The sequence below is a fragment of the Hylobates moloch genome, unplaced genomic scaffold, assembly GCF_009828535.3.
Source record: "Hylobates moloch isolate HMO894 unplaced genomic scaffold, HMol_V3 SCAFFOLD_13, whole genome shotgun sequence".
Classification (NCBI taxonomy): domain Eukaryota; kingdom Metazoa; phylum Chordata; class Mammalia; order Primates; family Hylobatidae; genus Hylobates; species Hylobates moloch.
The window spans coordinates 23,370,037-23,387,062 of record NW_026652288.1 but is presented as its reverse complement, the minus strand read 5'-3'; the positions used below and the strand labels follow the sequence as shown (position 1 = coordinate 23,387,062).

General features: G+C 39.3%; 1 protein-coding gene across 2 annotated transcripts in view; it reads left to right on the top strand.

The window, feature by feature from the left end:
- ATAD2B (ATPase family AAA domain containing 2B) overlaps nt 1–17,026 on the top strand; it is a 234,062-nt gene that overhangs the window by 178,585 nt on the left and 38,451 nt on the right. Inside the window, exon 28 of one of the 2 annotated variants that reach the window (XM_058426973.1) lies at nt 3,384–4,001. The exons of the other annotated variant lie outside the window; for it this stretch is intronic. Within the exon in view, the coding sequence (XP_058282956.1) occupies nt 3,384–3,398 (15 nt within the window). The 3' untranslated portion in view covers nt 3,399–4,001. Of the gene's footprint in view, nt 1–3,383; nt 4,002–17,026 lie in introns of those variants that run through there. 2 annotated transcript variants of the gene reach the window in all.

Here is a 17,026-nt window from a genome sequence, read left to right as displayed (position 1 = left end):
GAGTTTTGAAGGGCTTACTTCAAGTGAATAGAATGTTCTTGGCTTCAGAATACCTATTTTTCCTGTGTGCCTTGAGACACCTTTTCTTGTTCCTGTAGTACACTGATCTTCCTCAATATAAATCCTTACTTTTGTTTTTTGAATCACAGTAAAAAAGATGGATTTTAGTTAAGACTTTGTTTTGCCTGATTTTTCAGATTCTATAATTTCAACTTTTGTATCAAAAGATTGGTAATAATAAACTTGCAAAACATTTTTAACACTGAATGTTTAGATAAAGAGCTTATAATTTGAGGCTCAATCAAGTTTTTTGGACTCTGGAGATGAAGTTAAGTTTTATTTATCTAGTTTTAGTTTCCATAAGACTCAAAACTACAGTAAAATCTGAGGCAAATCTTTAAATATTTCATGTTATCCCTGTACCCTGACACCTACAAAGTTCTCTAGTGACTGTTTAAAAATATGCATTCCCTCTTTTACCTCCACATTCATATGTTTGTTATGTGCCTGGCATTTTGCCAGGCATGCGGGATACACAAATAACATATTCCTGTTCTCAGGTAGCTTAGAGTCTGCCAGGGGAATTGGTATATATACCAGTAGTAATGATTCAGTGGAATAAGTGCTTTAACAGAAGGGACACAACGTTCAGAGTTCTGGGAAGGGAACCAATTACGTTTAGGAATGGGGAAAATAAGGAAAGACTTCAGAGAAAGTTGATATTATATTTGCTCTTCATCTCTATCTGGCTTTCCTAGAGTCGATCCCCACTTTACCAGAATTTGTTCTTGTTTTTTTGTGTGTGTATGACCTTTCATATTACATCAGAGGTATTGTTACAGAATCTAAACCCTGCCCATATTTCAGGGCTGTATAGTATTATATATATAATATACATATTATATATATGTGTGTGTAATATATATTACACATATGTATATATATGTCATATGCTGATCTTCAGAAATTAGCTATGTTTTGTACTGCATTACATAGTAAGTTACTATGCAAATATAATATATAAAACTTAGTAATTTATTCATGAGGGAAGGGGAGATAGAAAAGTATTATATTTCTTCTGTATTCCCTATAGGAATTTGAATCAGTGCAGGATTCAGTAGGTACTTATTTAATTCCTTTAGATTTGCATGACATAGAAGGCTCAAATTTACCTTAATCATTTTTTCATTCATTTATAAAATACATAGTGAGTGCCTACCATGTATCAGGCACTGTTGCAGGTGCTAGAAATAAAGCAGCAAACTAAACAGAAAAAGTCTGTGTCTTCATGGAGCTTAAATTCTTTCTGATGTTGTGTGCCAGGTTTCTGTCATGGTTGATCAGAGTTCCCATTATTTTTTAAAAGTGTGGTGCTCTTAAAAGCTCTTAAAGCACTTTTAAATTTCATTAAGCAGTGAATGAAGCACTTTGTTATTAAAAATTTGCCAGGAACTCTGCTTTTTCCTTCTTGCTTCCCTTATATTCCCTATCTTGGTGAGAAACCTAGCTGTCAACCTGAACTTTATCTTCTTTATGACCCATCTCATTCTAATCATGCAGCACATTCTGTTTATTTATTTTCCCCCTAAGCGTGTCTCATACCTATCACCCTTTCTCCATTGCTGTTATCTTAGTTTGGGCACTGATCCTTTTGTTTGGACTAGTGTAATAGCTGTCAGTTCAGTAAACATTTAAGCATTTATTCATTGCCTACAGAGTGCTAGGCATTGAGGGAGCATAAAGATGAGCAAGACATTGTGTCTGTCTTCAAGAAGATTTTTATAATGTAATTTAACATACTTACATCATATTTACTAGGTGCTGGAGACTATTCTGAGTGCTATACAGACACAAATGCAAATTCTTTTCATCTTTACAAGAACCTTATGAGATAGGTGCTATTATTATCCCCATTTTACAGACCAGGAAACTGACTTATAAATTAATTTGCTCAAGGTCACACATCCAGGATTCAGATGTAGGCAGTTTGGCTCCAGAGTTGATGCTTTTAATCACTATGCTTGACTGCTTCTTGTGGGGGTAGACAGATACACAAACATCATTTCAGTCTAATATGGCATGTGTTAAGATTGAATTTTGTATTAGGCACTGTAGGTATACAGCAGAGGAGCATGTAGCCTAACCTCAAGGAAGGCTTTCTAGTTCCTTGCCTGAGCTGAGGCATCAGGATGGGAAAGGATTTCCAGGCAGAAGGAACAACAGAAGCATAGGCTGAGAAGCGAAATAGCATGACAGCTGCAGGGGAAAGTACAGGCAGTTCTCTGTCATCATAGGTCAACATCTGTTTCACAAATTTATTTGAGCAACTGCCATTTGCCAGAGCACCATCCTTGGCAAGGGTGTTACAGCTGAGGACAGGACAGCAAGGTCCTTGCTTTTTGGAGCTTAACAATCTAGTCAGCAAAGAGTAAACAAACAACATGTTACCTAACAGTGGTAAACGCTTGGATGACAATAAATACAGCAGTAGTATTAGTAGCAGCAGACAACTGAGTGCCAGGTATTATTACAAGCAGTAACCATTCAATTATCACAGCAACGGTGGGAGGTAGGTACTGTTGTTGGTCCCATTTAATAGAAGGGGAAACTGAAATAGAGAATGCTTAGGCGACTTGCCCAAGGTTACACAGCTAACATCAGGTTGGGGGGTCCTATCTTGTGGTGTGGCTTTAGAGCTTGAATTCTTAACCCATCAATCATTAAGGTGAATGATACATTCCTTTGCCCGTATTCAAGTTTTTCTTCCTTCCTTCCTTCCTTCCTTCTTCTCTCTCTCTTTCTTTCTTTCTTTTTCTCTCTCTGTCTCTTGCTTGCTTGCTTTCTTGCTTGCTATGGAGTCTGGCTGTGTTGCCCAGACTGGAGTGCAGTAGCACGATCTTGGCTCACTGCAGCCTCTGCCTTCTTGGGTTCCAGTGATTCTCTTGCCTCAGCCTCCTGGGTAGCTGGGATTAGAGGCATGTGCCACCACCCCTGGCTAATTTTTGTACTTTTTGTAGGGACGAGGTTTCACCATGTTGGCCAGGCTGGTCTTGAACTCCTGACCTCAGGTGATCTGCCCGCCTTGGCCTCCCAAAATGCTGGGATTACAAGCGTGAGCCACCGTGCCTGGCCTCAAGTTTTTCTAGGAATAAACATTTTTTAAATAGTAGAATACCACAGAGAATAATATAACATGCATGTTCCTACCACCCAGTATTAAATGTTAACAATTCATCATGCTTGTTTTAGTTCTTTTTTGAAAAGAAAAAATTTCAGAGAAGATTTAAATCTACTTTCTACCCATTCCCAATCCCATTCGTTTTCTTTCTTTACTTTCTTTTTTTTTTTTTTTTTTGAGATTTGCACTCCCATTTTTATTGTAGCACTATTCACAATAGCCAAGACTTGGAAGTAACCTAAGTGCCCATCAACAGACAAATGGATAAAGAAATGTCATAGATATACACAGTGGAATACTATTCAGCCAGCCATAAAGAAGAATGAGATTCTGTCATTTGCAACAACATGGATGGAACTGGAAGTCATTATGTTATGTGAAATAAGCCAGGCACAGAAAGATAAACTTTGCTTGTTTTCACTTATTTGTGGAAGCAAAAAGGTAAAACAACTGAACTCATGGAAACAGAGAGTAGACAGATGATTACCAGAAGCTGGGAAGGGTAGTGGGGAGTGGGGTGTAGGGGAGTGTACAAAAAACTAGTTACAAAGAATGAATAACACCTAGTATTTGACAGCACAACAGGGTGACTACAATCAGTAGTAATTGAATTGTACATTCTTAAATAACTAAAAAAGTATAATTGGAATGTTTGTAATGCAAAGGATAAATGTTTGAGGGGATGGATACCCCATTTACCATTATGTGATTATTACACATTGCATGCATGTATCAAAGAATCTCATGTACCCCATAAATAGATACACCCACGTACCCACATAAATTAAGAATTAAATTTTAAAAAATGAAATAAAATATGTGGCCCCACCATTATACATGTCATTATGCATTTGTTCAAACTCTTAGAATCTACAACACCAAGAGTGAACCCTAATATAAATCATAGACTCTGGGTGATAAGGATGTGTCAGTGTAGGTTCATTGTGTGTAACCAGTGTAACATTCTGACGAAGGAAGTTGACAATGGGAGAGGCTATGCATGTGTTAGGGCAGGGGAGAAAGGGAAATCTCTGTTCCTTCCACTCGATTATGCTATGAATCTAAAACTGCTCTAAAAATAAAGTCTATTTTTAAAAAAGTAAAATACTTAAGAATGCCTTTAACAAATAATGTATAAGACTTCTATCATCGAAAATTTTAAATTTTTATGGGGGCATTTTAGAATATTTAATAAATAGAAATATGTACCCTGTTTTTGAACAGAAAATCTAACATTATTATTATGAGAAAACAACTTTTAAGCCACCCTAATAAAATTACATATATTGTATTACATATATAGATATATATGATGATAGTGGTGGTAGAAAAGGGACTTCAGAGACTATAGTATGTTTCAAAAATGTATATGAAAAGATAAGAATAGTCAGAAAATTTCTGGGAAAAAAAGGAATAATGATTAAGGCCTGGTTTTATCAGATATTGAAACTTACTATCCAATTACTACTGCAGCATAACAAACCACTCCAGTTCTAATGGTATAAAATACCCATTTTGTTATGTCCATGAAATCTGTGGGTCAGAAATTCAGTCAGGGCACAGGGATGGTGGAGGATTTCTGTGAAGCCTCAGTTGGAGTTGCCTCTGTGGGTGGGGGCCAGAATCAGAGGCAGCTTCACTCACGGGTCTGCCTCCGGAGCTGGGATGACTTGTAGATGCAGCTCAGCTGTAGCACCTACATGTGTTCTCCATGAAGCCCAGCTGGACTATTCCTCTGGCTTGTAAGCTCCTTCGGCTTCTTTGAACCAGAAAGTCACAGAAAGAGATTTCTGTGTTGGTTCCCAGAGAGAAAGGTAGTAGGGCCCAGGAAGGACCGTGGTCAAAAAGCATGCTCTGAGGACACACTTCTACTGTGAGAGTTATCTAGAGCATCTGTGATGGTCCTGTAGGCTTCTGAGGTGATCAGGCAGTGTCAGTCTTCAGCTGCTAAGCCGAGAAGATCTGGGAAGGAGTCAGAGAGCCTTGGGCCAGAGTTTCGGGGGCCCTGGAAGTGGCCGCCAGGTGAGTTGAACAGTCCGATTTTCAGTGGGGTCCTGCACAGATGGGACACGGCTTAGGAGGGATCCCGGGCTGTGGGCATTCCTTGGCCCAGTGGCCAGATTTCTGGCACTTGTAGCAAGCTCCTGGGGGAAGAGGTTCTGGAGGAAACCCTGGCAGCTGCGGTTCAGGCGTTTGGAGTTCTTGTGTGCTGGAGAGGTGGCTGGGGTTTGTCTCACAGTGGAGGCAAGGAATTGCAACTCAGAAATACATTGCTGCTTGGCTGCCTCTATTATTGTACACCTTGAAGGTGAGGTTAATTAAGTCCTGTTGTGGGGTTTGAGGGCCGGAATTTAATTTGTGGAGCTTTATTTCATGTCGGGAGCTGATTGGGTAATAAAATGCATATTGAGAATAAGACGGCCTTCTGACCTTTCAGGGTCTAGGGCTGTAAAGCGTCTCAGTGTTGCTGCCAAACAAGCCATGAACTGGGCTGGGTTTTTATATTTGATGAAAAAGAGCCTAAACACTAACTGATTTTGGGAGAGGTCAGATAAAGAAAAAGGAGCATTAACCTTGACTATGCCTTTAGCTCCAGCCACCTTTTTAGGAGGAAATTGCTGGGCAGGTGGGGGGAAGGCTAGTCGAGGAATGAAACTGTAAGCTGGACCAGGTGTGAGGAGGGGAGGTAATAAAAAGATTATAGGGTGGGGGAGCAGAGGCTGAGGAAGAATTGGGACCTGGCTCAGCCTGGTGAGGAGGGGAGACGTCAGATGGGTCTGTAGAAAAGGAAGATTAGAAAGACTCAGCGACGCTTGGGGTTGAGACTGAGGGGACAGGTGGCAGGGAAAGAAGGAGGATCTGGGATGAGTTGCATTGGGAACAGACTAGGGAGGGAACAATGTATAAAAGAATGCCTGGACGTCAGCCACCTCAGACCGTTTGCCCATTTTACGACAAGAATTATTTAGATCTTGTAGCATGGAGAAATTGAAAGTGTCATTTTCTGGCTATTTGGAACCACTGTTGAGTTTATATTGGGGTCAAGCGGCATTGCAGAAGAAGATAAGGCATTTAGGTTTTAGATCAGGTGTGAGTTGAAGAGGTTTTAAGTTCTTGAGAACACAGGCTAAGGGAGAAGAAGGAGGAATGGAGGGTGGAAGGTTGCCCATAGTGAAGGAGGCAAGCCCAGAGAAAAGAGAGAGTAGAGACACGGAGGGAAGAGGTTCGGGGGTTCTTACCTTCCAGGAAAGCGGGAAAGGGGTTGGGGTGCAGAGATAAGAGGTCAGGGTGTGGAAATAGGGGATCAGGGCACAGAGATAAGAGGTCGGGGTGCAGAAATAAGGGATGGGGCACAGAGATAAGAGGGGGTGTGGAAATAAGGGATTGGGGGTTCTTGCCCCCTAGAAAAGCGGGACTTGCCGCTAAGGTTGAAGGAGAAGGGGTTGAGGGGTTCTTGCCTCTGCCCCAGAAAAGTGGAGAAGGGGTAGAGACACGGAGAGAAGGGGTTGGGGTACTTGCCCCTCCCCCAGAAAAGCAGGACTTGCCACTAAGGATGAAGGACCAAGGCAGGCATCCCTGTGTGGTCTGACACCTCTGAAACCTGGGTGAATAATCAGAGAGGCGTCCCTGCAATGATTAAACACCAAGGGAAGGCTGCCTTCCCTAGTCTGTGACCAGCGCCAGAGTTTTGGGTCCACGGATAAAAAGTGTCTCCTTTGTCTCTACCAGAAAATGAAAGGAAATTAAGAGAAGGGAGAGATTGAAGTGTGGCACCAAGATTGAAAGGAGAAAGAGGTTGAGGGATAGTGAGGGAGGTTGGAGAAGAGAGTAAAAAGAGGCCACTTACCCGATTTAAAATTGGTGAGATGTTCCTTGGGCTGGTGGGTCTGAGGACCCGAGGTCGTAGGTGGATCTTTTTCACGGAGCAAAGAGCAGGAGGACAGGGGATTGATCTCCCAAGGGAGGTCCCCCGATCCGAGTCACGGCACCAAATTTCATGCACGTCCGTGTTAAGAGACCACCAAACAGGCTTTGTGTGAGCAATCCATTCGTTTTCTTTCTTTACTGGTGGCAGCCACTGTGATGATTTTGACGAATATCCTGTCTGTGTTTTAAATTATTTTATTTGAGAAGGTAATAGTATGCGACTGGAGCCAGACTGTCTGAATTTGAATCCTAGTTATGTACCTTCTTGGCTATGCAACATGTGACAAATTATTTCACCCCTCTGCAGGTCAGTGTACTTATCCATAAGATGGGCCACAGTGATAGCACCAACCCCATGGTGGTTACTGCAATGATTACATATTTGAGTGAATATACGTAAAGCACTTAGAACAGTACCAGGCACATAGTAAGTGTTCAAGAAATTTCAGTCATTCTAAACATTTGTATGTGTCTATAAACATTGTTTTGTGGGTTTAAAAATGTCTATAAATGGGATTAACATCTTTGAAATTTATATATTTTAAAGTCAGAAACACATGTATGTAGTTTAAAGAATGAAGTAGTTCTAGAAGGCTTGTTATAAAAACTAGCAGTTCCCTGATTCTAGAACCCTCCTTCTCAAAAAAAAAAAAAAAAAAATTTCTCCGAGGAGCCAATTGTTTTCAACACCTGTAGCTGATTATTTGATGTTTCTAAATACTATTCTTAGATGGCTACTTTTTATTTTCCAGTTTTAGTCATTTTCTTTTGATTTCCCACCATTTAAATTATAGTAATATCTGCCCTCACCACACATTTCACACTTCTTGTCCTCTCATCCTCCCAGTTGTTAATAATTTTGGTCAGATCATTATTCAGTATTTGCATTATTGTGTCTATGTAAAAATTATTGACAGTGGAACTATTTAGTATACTATGATGATGTTTCCTTTCTTGTATACCTTTTTGTTAATAATAGTCTTCGTTGTATTTATTTACCTGTTTTTTTTTTTTTATGTATAATCATGAGTTTGAACTCAGCACACCTTTATTCCCAGCATTTTGGGAGGCTGAGGCAGAGGATCCTTGAGCCCAGAGTTCAAGACCAGCCTGAGTAACATAATGAGACCCTGTCTGTACAGAAAAATTAAAAAATTAGCCAGGCTTGGTGGCATGCACTGTAGTCTCAGCCACTCAGGAGGCTGAGATGGGAGGACCACTTGAGCCTGGGAGTTTGAGGCTTCAGTGACCCAAGATCGCAGCACCTGCGCTCCAGCCTGAGTGACAGAGTGAGACCCTGTCTCAAAAAAACAATTTTAAAAACTAGTTTGTTCCTCAGTTCATCCCCAGCAATCCAACTCTCTCTCTCTGTCTTTTTTTTTGAGATGGGTTTTTGCTCTATCGCCCAGGCTGGAGTGCAGTGGCATAATGTCGGCTCACTGTAACCTCTACCTCCCGGGTTTGAGCGCTTCTCCTGCCTCAGTCTCCCAAGTAGCTGGGATTACAGGCATGCGCCACCATGCATTATTTATTTTTATTTCGTAGAGATGGGGTTTCACCATGTTGGTCAGGCTGGTCTCGAGCTCCTGACCTCAAATGATCCATCTGCCTCAGCCTCCCAAAGTGCTGGGATTACAGGCATGAGCTGCTGTGCCTGGCCCCAACTCTCTTGTTAGTATCACCAAACATGTAAAGTATTCTAGCATTTCATTTTCTTGAGAAAATTTCTCGTGGAACATTCTAACCTTTTCCAATTTTGCATTGGTGTACGCCAAGGTCTTGCATAGCCATTTTTTTTGGCGGGGGGGGCGGCTAACATCCTTCACCTTTCTCTTGCACTGAATCTTATATCTGGACTTTTCTCATTTATATCCTATATTGCTGCTGAGAAGTCGGTGCTTTTCTGCTTATTGTTTTGTTTTCCTGATTTTGTTTCCTTCTCCTAAAGCTTTCGTAATTTTCAGTTTTCCTCTGTTGCTCTGGAATTTCACAGACCTGTCTGGGTGTGTGTCTAAATGTTACACTTTTCTTAGGCCTCTCTACTCTGGAAAATCATGTCCTTTTATTCTGAGAAATTTTCTTGAGTGAATTTTTCACTTCTAGAACTACTGTTATTCAGATCTTGGCCCTTCTACAATGTTCTGTTATTCCTTCCTAATTTTTACTTTGGTATTTAGTTTTTAAGAGCCATTTGGAGTTCTCTTGATTTTTTAAGTAGCATTTTGTTTTTGTTTCATGGGTACAAGATCAGCTCATCTCTCTGAGGGTATTCATGATGATTTTTTCTTTGTTTTTCTTTTCCTTGCATAGTCTCTTTTTCCTCCAAGTTGTTTTTCCTGTTTGTTTTGGTTCCCGTTTAGCATTACAAGTTTTCCTCAAATATTTGGTAATTCCTTGCTATCTGCTCTTATTTAACAGTGGGGGACTAAAAAGCTGCTTTCAGAAGGCAAAAATCTCCAGTTAGGAGAAAGCAGAGTCTTCCCTGGGAAATAAAACCAGCCCAAGAGAAGAATGCTGAAAATGGTAACATTGGGGGGTTCCTTTATGGAACTGTTCAGCTAGATCAGCTGACAGAGTTGTATAGATGAGAAATAATTAATGCAAAGTTGCATAAATATTGGCTACTTTAATAGTATTCTCTGTTTTAAGAACTGACCCTGAAACTTTGTAGTTTGCTTGATTATCACAATAGAAGCCTCTCAGTGGGAATGCTTAGTGTTGTGTTATTTTTACAAATGATTTAGAGATTTTTGAATACTTAGATGTAATTCTTTTGTTTTCTCCTACCTTTGCCCTCCTACCCTTATTTTCCTTCCATTAGGCCAGTATATTAGATAGAAGAACTCAGAGGGAATTAAAGAGTTCTTTGCAAGATTTTGCACAGATGGTCCCCTCCTCTACAGAAGCAAGAGTTACCTTCAGAGTGCTTGGAGGTGATGGAGTTGGGCTTTCTTTCACCTTTCCTTGACTTAATGCCAGCTGTTTTCCTGACAGCACCTCTTGTTCCAGAAACAAATGATTGGTCTGTGTAGGACCACTTGGGTCATAAGACATCCTGATTTTCCTACTGAAATTTCTCCTTCTTACTGGAATTCTGGTTGTCTAGAATCTTTTCAAGTTAGTATTTTGATTAACAGATGAAGCACAGCTTCAGGGAAAGAAATTCTGTGCCAGCTAGTCCTTTTCTTCTCCTCCTTGATGAGCTTCAAGCCATGGAAGGTAAAGGAAGGTGAGAGTGGAGGAAAAAGAGGTGGGTAAAATGGAAAATTAATACTTTTCTTGCATTTGTGATATCTTTTATAAGTTGAAAGAAAAGTTATCTAGGCCTTTTTTCTACCACTCATCTGCTGATGATATGGAAGTTATTAGTGACCGTTCCATTCAGGCGTGCATCACAACAATGCTTTTAATATCATATAGCATCATAGATTAATTGCTGGTAAGTTGCTAAGTAAGTATTGAATTTAAAGGGCCAACATTTTTATGAGTTGTAATGGTTTGAAGAGTTAGAGTTCAAAGAGTAAGTTTGGAAAACTTGAGTAGACCAGTTTAGAATCAAGGGTAAATACAAGGGAGTATGGTGGAAGATAATGCTGTATAGGTAGTTTGGGGTCTTATTATGGAGGACAAGTGTAAAGATATTTGTATTTTATCATGTGACAATGTTTTTGAACAGCACCATGACATGAAAATAGAATTTTAGAAATATTAATTTGGCAGTAATATATGAAATGGAAAGTAATGACTTCCTTTCAACGAGATACAGTAACTACCTACCATTTGCCAAGTATGATAGACACTGAAGTTACAAAGCTAAGTAAAACACAGTGTCTGCCCTTGGAAATAACTGTTCAGTAAAAGACATATTAAGAAAATTAAGAATAAAATTGGTTAAATACAATGATAATGGTTTAGTTGAGGTGCTGTGGGAGATAGAAGAGAGGAACTGATATGGTTTGGGTTCGTGTCCCCACCCACATCTCATGTTGAATTGTAATCCCCAGTGTTGGAGGAGGGACCTGGTGGGAGGTGATTGGAACATGGAGGCAGACTTCCCCCTTGCTGTTCTCATGATAGTGAATGAATTCCCACAAGATCTGGTTGTTTAAAAGCATGTAGCACTTCCCGCTTCTCTCTCTCTCTTCCTCTTTCTCTGGCCATGTAAGACATGCCTGCTTCCCCTGCATCTTTGCCATGATTGTAAGTTTCCTGAGGCCTCCCCAGCCATGATGCTTCCTGTACAGCCTGCAGAACTGTGAGTCAGTCAAACCTCTTTTCTTTATAAATTACCCAGTATTGACTGGGTACGGTGGCTCACACGTGTAATCCCAGCACTTTGGGAGGCCAAGGTGGGCAGATCACTTGAGGTCAGGAGTTCGAGACCAGCCTGGCCAACATGGTGAAACCCCATCTCTACTAAAAAATACAACAAAATTAGCCAGGCGTGGTGACACGTGCCTGTAGTCCCAGCTACTCGGGAGACTGAGGCAGGAGAATCACTTGAACCTGGGAGGTGGAGGTTGCAGTGAGCTGAGATCGCGCCACTGCAATCCAGCCTGGGTGACGAGCGAGACTGTGTCTCAAAAATAAATAAATAAGTTACCCAGTATCAGGTAATTATCTTATACCAATGTGAAAATGGACTAATACAGGAACTTGACCCAACCTAGTAATGCATGGAAGGCTTTTTTCCCACCTGTGGATAAGTTATCTTAACAGCATCTCAAAAAATGAAAGAATGCAATAAAAATCAGGAAAGAACACCCCAGGCAGGGGAAACAGAAGAAAGGCATAGAAACAGGCAAACAAGTTTAGGCAACTATGGGTGTTTCTAGTGTACTTTAGAATAAAGCAAAGTAAGGAAGAAAGTAGCATTAGAGGTCAGTAAAGACTTTAGATATTGTTCCTATATTCCAGGTGAGAGATGCTATAGGCCAGGACTGGGGAAGGTATAGTAGGGATGGTGAGAAAGAGATCATTTCTAGGAAATTTAGAGATAGAATCAGTAGGACTCAGTGATTGGATGTTGGGATGAGGATAAAGAAGGGACCTGGAATTGCTCTTAGGTTTCTGCCTGGGTGATCAGATGTTAACTGAGAATGAATGAGAGGGAGGACCCAATCTGTAGTGAATACAGTATTGGACATTTTGGCATCCAGGTGCAGCACACATTTAGATAAATATATCTAAAGCTTGAAGAGGGTTCAGAACTGGAGACTTTAAAGGTTAGCTACCTATAAATGATTGTTCAAACCATGAGCACGAATCAGATCACTTAGGCAGCTTTTGAAGTGAAATGAAAATGGCAGATAGAGAAACAGCAAAGTTTAAGCAGCAGGTAGAGGATGTCTAACAATTGAGACTAATCATACCTTCTCAAAAGTGGGACAGCCAAAACAGTGGGGTCACAGAACTTGAGGAGACGATTTTATGTTCAAAATGGACAACAGTATCAAATGCTCCAGTGCAGGTCAGTAAGATATTATAGGTACTAAAATGCTGCCAGGAGATGTGGCAATTGGGTGATCTTTGTTGCTTTGAGGAAAAAGGGAAGGAGTGAGAACATAACTAGACAGGGACACAGGGTTGAGGAAAGGATTTTGATAAAAGTGAAAAAACTGAGCATGTTCATACACTGAGAGAATGGAGATGGTAGGGGTGGTGAGAATAATGATAGCGACTAACACATAGTGAAAATGTCCAGGCCTCCTTTAAAGGGCTTTGCATCTGTTAACTCCTTTAATTTTGATATCGGCCCTATGAATTAGATACTATTATTATCACCTTTCTGCTAATGAGGAGAGCTAGTCACAGAGAGATTTTTACTTGCTGAAGATGAGACAGCTAGTTAAATAGCATAACCAGGATTTGAACCCTGAGATTCTGACAAAAGAGCCTAGTTATTTACCACTGTCCTATATTGCCTTGATAGAAAGATGGAGATTGAAGATGGGTAAGAGGAGTGATATTAATGGGTCAAGATTCCAAAAGAGACTAGAAGAAGTGTTGGTCTTGAATAAGAGTATTTTATTCCAGAAAATCAGAAACTGAGGGTATAAATAGAGATGGTAAGTTTTGGGGGTACAGTGGGCTGTTGGGAAGTTTAGGAAATTAGTATCTAATAACATCAATTTTTTCCATCAAATATTTATGAATTAACACCTTTTTATTATAAAATATAACGCATACATGGAAAACTGCTTGAAACAAATATATAGGTTAATCATGAATTTATAAGATGTAACCACTACTCAGGTACAGAAAATAACATTGTTAGACAATCCAAAAGTGCTGCCTGTGCTCTACTCCAGTTGAAATCTTTTTTCCTCCAAATGTAACCACCATCCTAACGTTTATGGTAATGACTTTTTTGCTTTTCTTATAGTTTTATCACCTGTGTGCATTTTTAAATACCACATTTAAGTTTTTTTCTCCTTTGTCATTTAAATCTCTTAATCTACAAATTCCTCCTCAATCTCTCCTTTTTCTTTGCCATAATTTGTTGAAGAAACCAGGTTTTGACCTATTGAATTTCCTGCAGTCTGGATTTTGCCAATTGAATCCCTATGGTGAGGCTATGTTCATTTATCTTTTGTATTTCTCATAAATTGGTACTTGGATCTAGAGCTGTGCCATTCAATATGGTAGCTATTGAGCACTCGAAATGTGGCTAGTACAAATTGAGATGTGCTGTGTCAAAATGCACACTAATTTTGAAGATTCATTACAAAAAATAATATGAAATATCTCATTAATAGTTTTTTTTTTCCCCCTAGGAGACAGTCTTGCTTTGTCACCCAGACTGGAGTGTAGCTATACAGTCATATCTCACTGTAACCTCCAACTTCTGGGCTCAAATGATTTTCCTGCCTCAGCCTCCCGAGTAGCTAGGACTAAAGGCACATGCCACCAATGCCCAGCTAATTTTTTTATTTTTCACAGAGGTGGGGTCTTACTGTATTGCCCAAGCTGGTCTTGAACTTCTGGCCTCAATCCCAAAGTGCTTGAGCCCCAAAAGATTATAGGCATGAACCACTGCATCCTGCCCTTAATAGTTTCTTTACTGATTGCATTGAAATAATATTTTGGATATATTGGGTTACATTTATTAAAAATAATTTCCACCTTGTTATTTTTACTATTGATAATGCAGCTACTAGAAGATTTAAATATATGTGTGGCTGGCATTGTATTTCTATTGGACAGCACTGATCTAGAGACTTAACTCTGGTTTTATTTATTATTGGTTTTTGCAAGACTACTTCATAAGTGGTTGTGTGTTCTCATTAGGAGGCACATAGAGTCTGGTTATCCTCCTTATTGTGATGTCATCAGTGACTGATATTTGATGCCTAAATTCATTAGAGCCTGCAGAATGGTGAGTTCTAACGTAATCTTATTCCTTATTCATTTATTAGTGGAAAATGCTATAAAGAGAAATATTTCTTTGTCTGTTATCTGTCTATCCAACAGTGCAAGTCACATAGGAAAGGTAGGATTAATGATAGATTCTTTGCCTTTAGTAACTAGTTTTCAATGAATTTAATGAATTATTTCCTTACCAATCCAAAGGTGATGAGTTAATTTGGTATTATTGCAAATTCATAGATTTAAATATATTTGATGTATTACAATGCATTGCTATTATGATGCTTATTACTGCTAAAATGGTCCCATTTTTGTCCTGTCAGAGTCTTTTCAAATTGCCCCCTGAGTCCTATTGACACAACTCTAGCAATCTTTGTAAGTTTGTAATCTCTGTTTCATCTGTAGTGATATCCCCTCTTTTGTTCCTGATATTGGCAATTTGTATCTTTTCTCTTTTTGTTTTTTTCTTGATCGGTTTCTTTTTATTTATCTTTTCAAAAAAACTAGTGTTTGATTTCATGGATTTTTTTGTTATTGTTTCTTTCATTTTCTGATTTCTACACTTCTTGCTTTGTGCTTAGATTCTTAAGTTGAAAGATTAGATTATTGGTTTGAGAACTTTCTTTTCTAATATAAACATTTAATGTTGAAAATTTCTAAGCACTGCTTTAGCTGTATTCCATACATTTTGACATGTTGTGTTTTTCTTTCCTTTTTTTTTTTTTTTTTTTTGAAACAGAGTCTTGCTCTGTCACCCAGGCTGGAGTGCAGTGGTGTGATCTCTGCTCACTACAAGCTCCACCTCCCGGGTTCACACCATTCTCTTGCCTCAGCCTCCCGAGTAGCTGGGACTACAGGTGCCCGCCACCACACCCGGCTAATTTTTTGTATTTTTAGTAGAGATGGGGTTTCACCGTGTTATCCAGGATGGTCTCGATCTCCTGACCTTGTGATCTGCCTGCCTTGGCCTCCCAAAGTGCTGAGATTACAGGCGTGAGCCACTGCGCCCAGCCTGACATGTTGTATTTTCATTTTCATTCAGTTCGGAATATTTTCTACTTTCCCTTGAGATTTATTCTTTGACCCCTGAATAATTTAAATGTATATTGTTTAATTTTAAAATATTTGGGATTTCTCAGATTTTGTGTTAACACTTTCTCATTTAATTATGTGATAGTCAAAGAATATACTATGTATTATTTTAATTCATTTAAATTTATTCTGGTTTGTTTTGTTACCCAGAATGCAATCTATCTTGGTGAATGTTTTACATGCACCTGAAAAAAAACTGTGTATTCTGTTGTCATTGAGTGGAGTGTTCTATTAGTAGCAGTTATATCACATTGATTGCTCATGTTGTTCAAGTCTTCCATATCCTTGCTGATTTTCTGTCTACTTATACCAGTTACTGAGAGAGGAGTGTTGACATCTCCAAGTATAATTGTGGATTTGTCTGTTTCTGTTTTCAGTTCTATCAGTTTTTGCTTCATATATCTTGAAGCTCTATTGTTAGTTGTATCACATTTTGGATTGTTATGAGTTCTTGGTGAATTGAATATTTTATTAGCATGTAATATTCTTCTTTATCCCTGGTAATTGTCCTTGTTCAGATTCTACTTTGTTACTAACATAGCTACTTCATTCTTTTTTAAACAATAAATATTTGGATGATATAGCTTTTCCCATCATTTTACTTTTTTCCCCTCTAGACTTTCATCTTTCCATATATGTGTCAAAAGTCAAAATTACAACAAATTTAGTGCAAATACTTAATTTGCTTTTATTGGCAATTCTAGGATGGGGCGACATCTTATTCCATAAAACAGAATGGATATTCTGATGAGTTGCACAGAGGAGGCTGGCTTTACAAGCAGAAAAGGGCTGCAGAAAGCAGAAATGGAACAAAAGGGAATTATTAGCATCAGTTAGTTCAGGTTACTTTCTTACACGGTTAAAACAGAGGGGGACTTCCTTATGCTAGTTCAGACAAGCCGAGTCCCCTTCTGGTTAGTTGCTGTGAATCTCCTGTTTCATTTTGTTTTAATTGGCTCATTTCAAAGTTCACTGTGATTACCTTGCACTTAATATGAATGACTCCATTCTGGTTTGGTCTGATCTTAGGAAGGAGCTCAGTCCAAAACAATAGCCTCCCACAAAATTCATTTAGCATATTTAATTTCTGATATGGTTTGGATTTGTGTCCCCACCCAAATCTCATGTTGAATTGTAATCCCCAGTGTTGGAGGAGGGACCTGATAGGAGGTGATTGGATCATGGGGACAGACATCCCCCTCATTGTTCTTGTGATAGTGAGTTCTCACAATATTTGGTTGTTTAAAAGTGTGTAGCACCTCCCCTTGCTTTATCTTCCTCCTGCTCCTGCCATGTAAGACATGCCTGCTTCCCCTTCCGCCATGATTGTAAGTTTCCTGAGGCCTCCCCAGCCATGCTTGCAGAACCATGAGCCAATTAAGCCTCTTTTCTTTATAAATTACCCAGTCTCAGGTATTTCTTTATAGCAGTGTGAGAATGAACTAATACAATTTCCTTCTT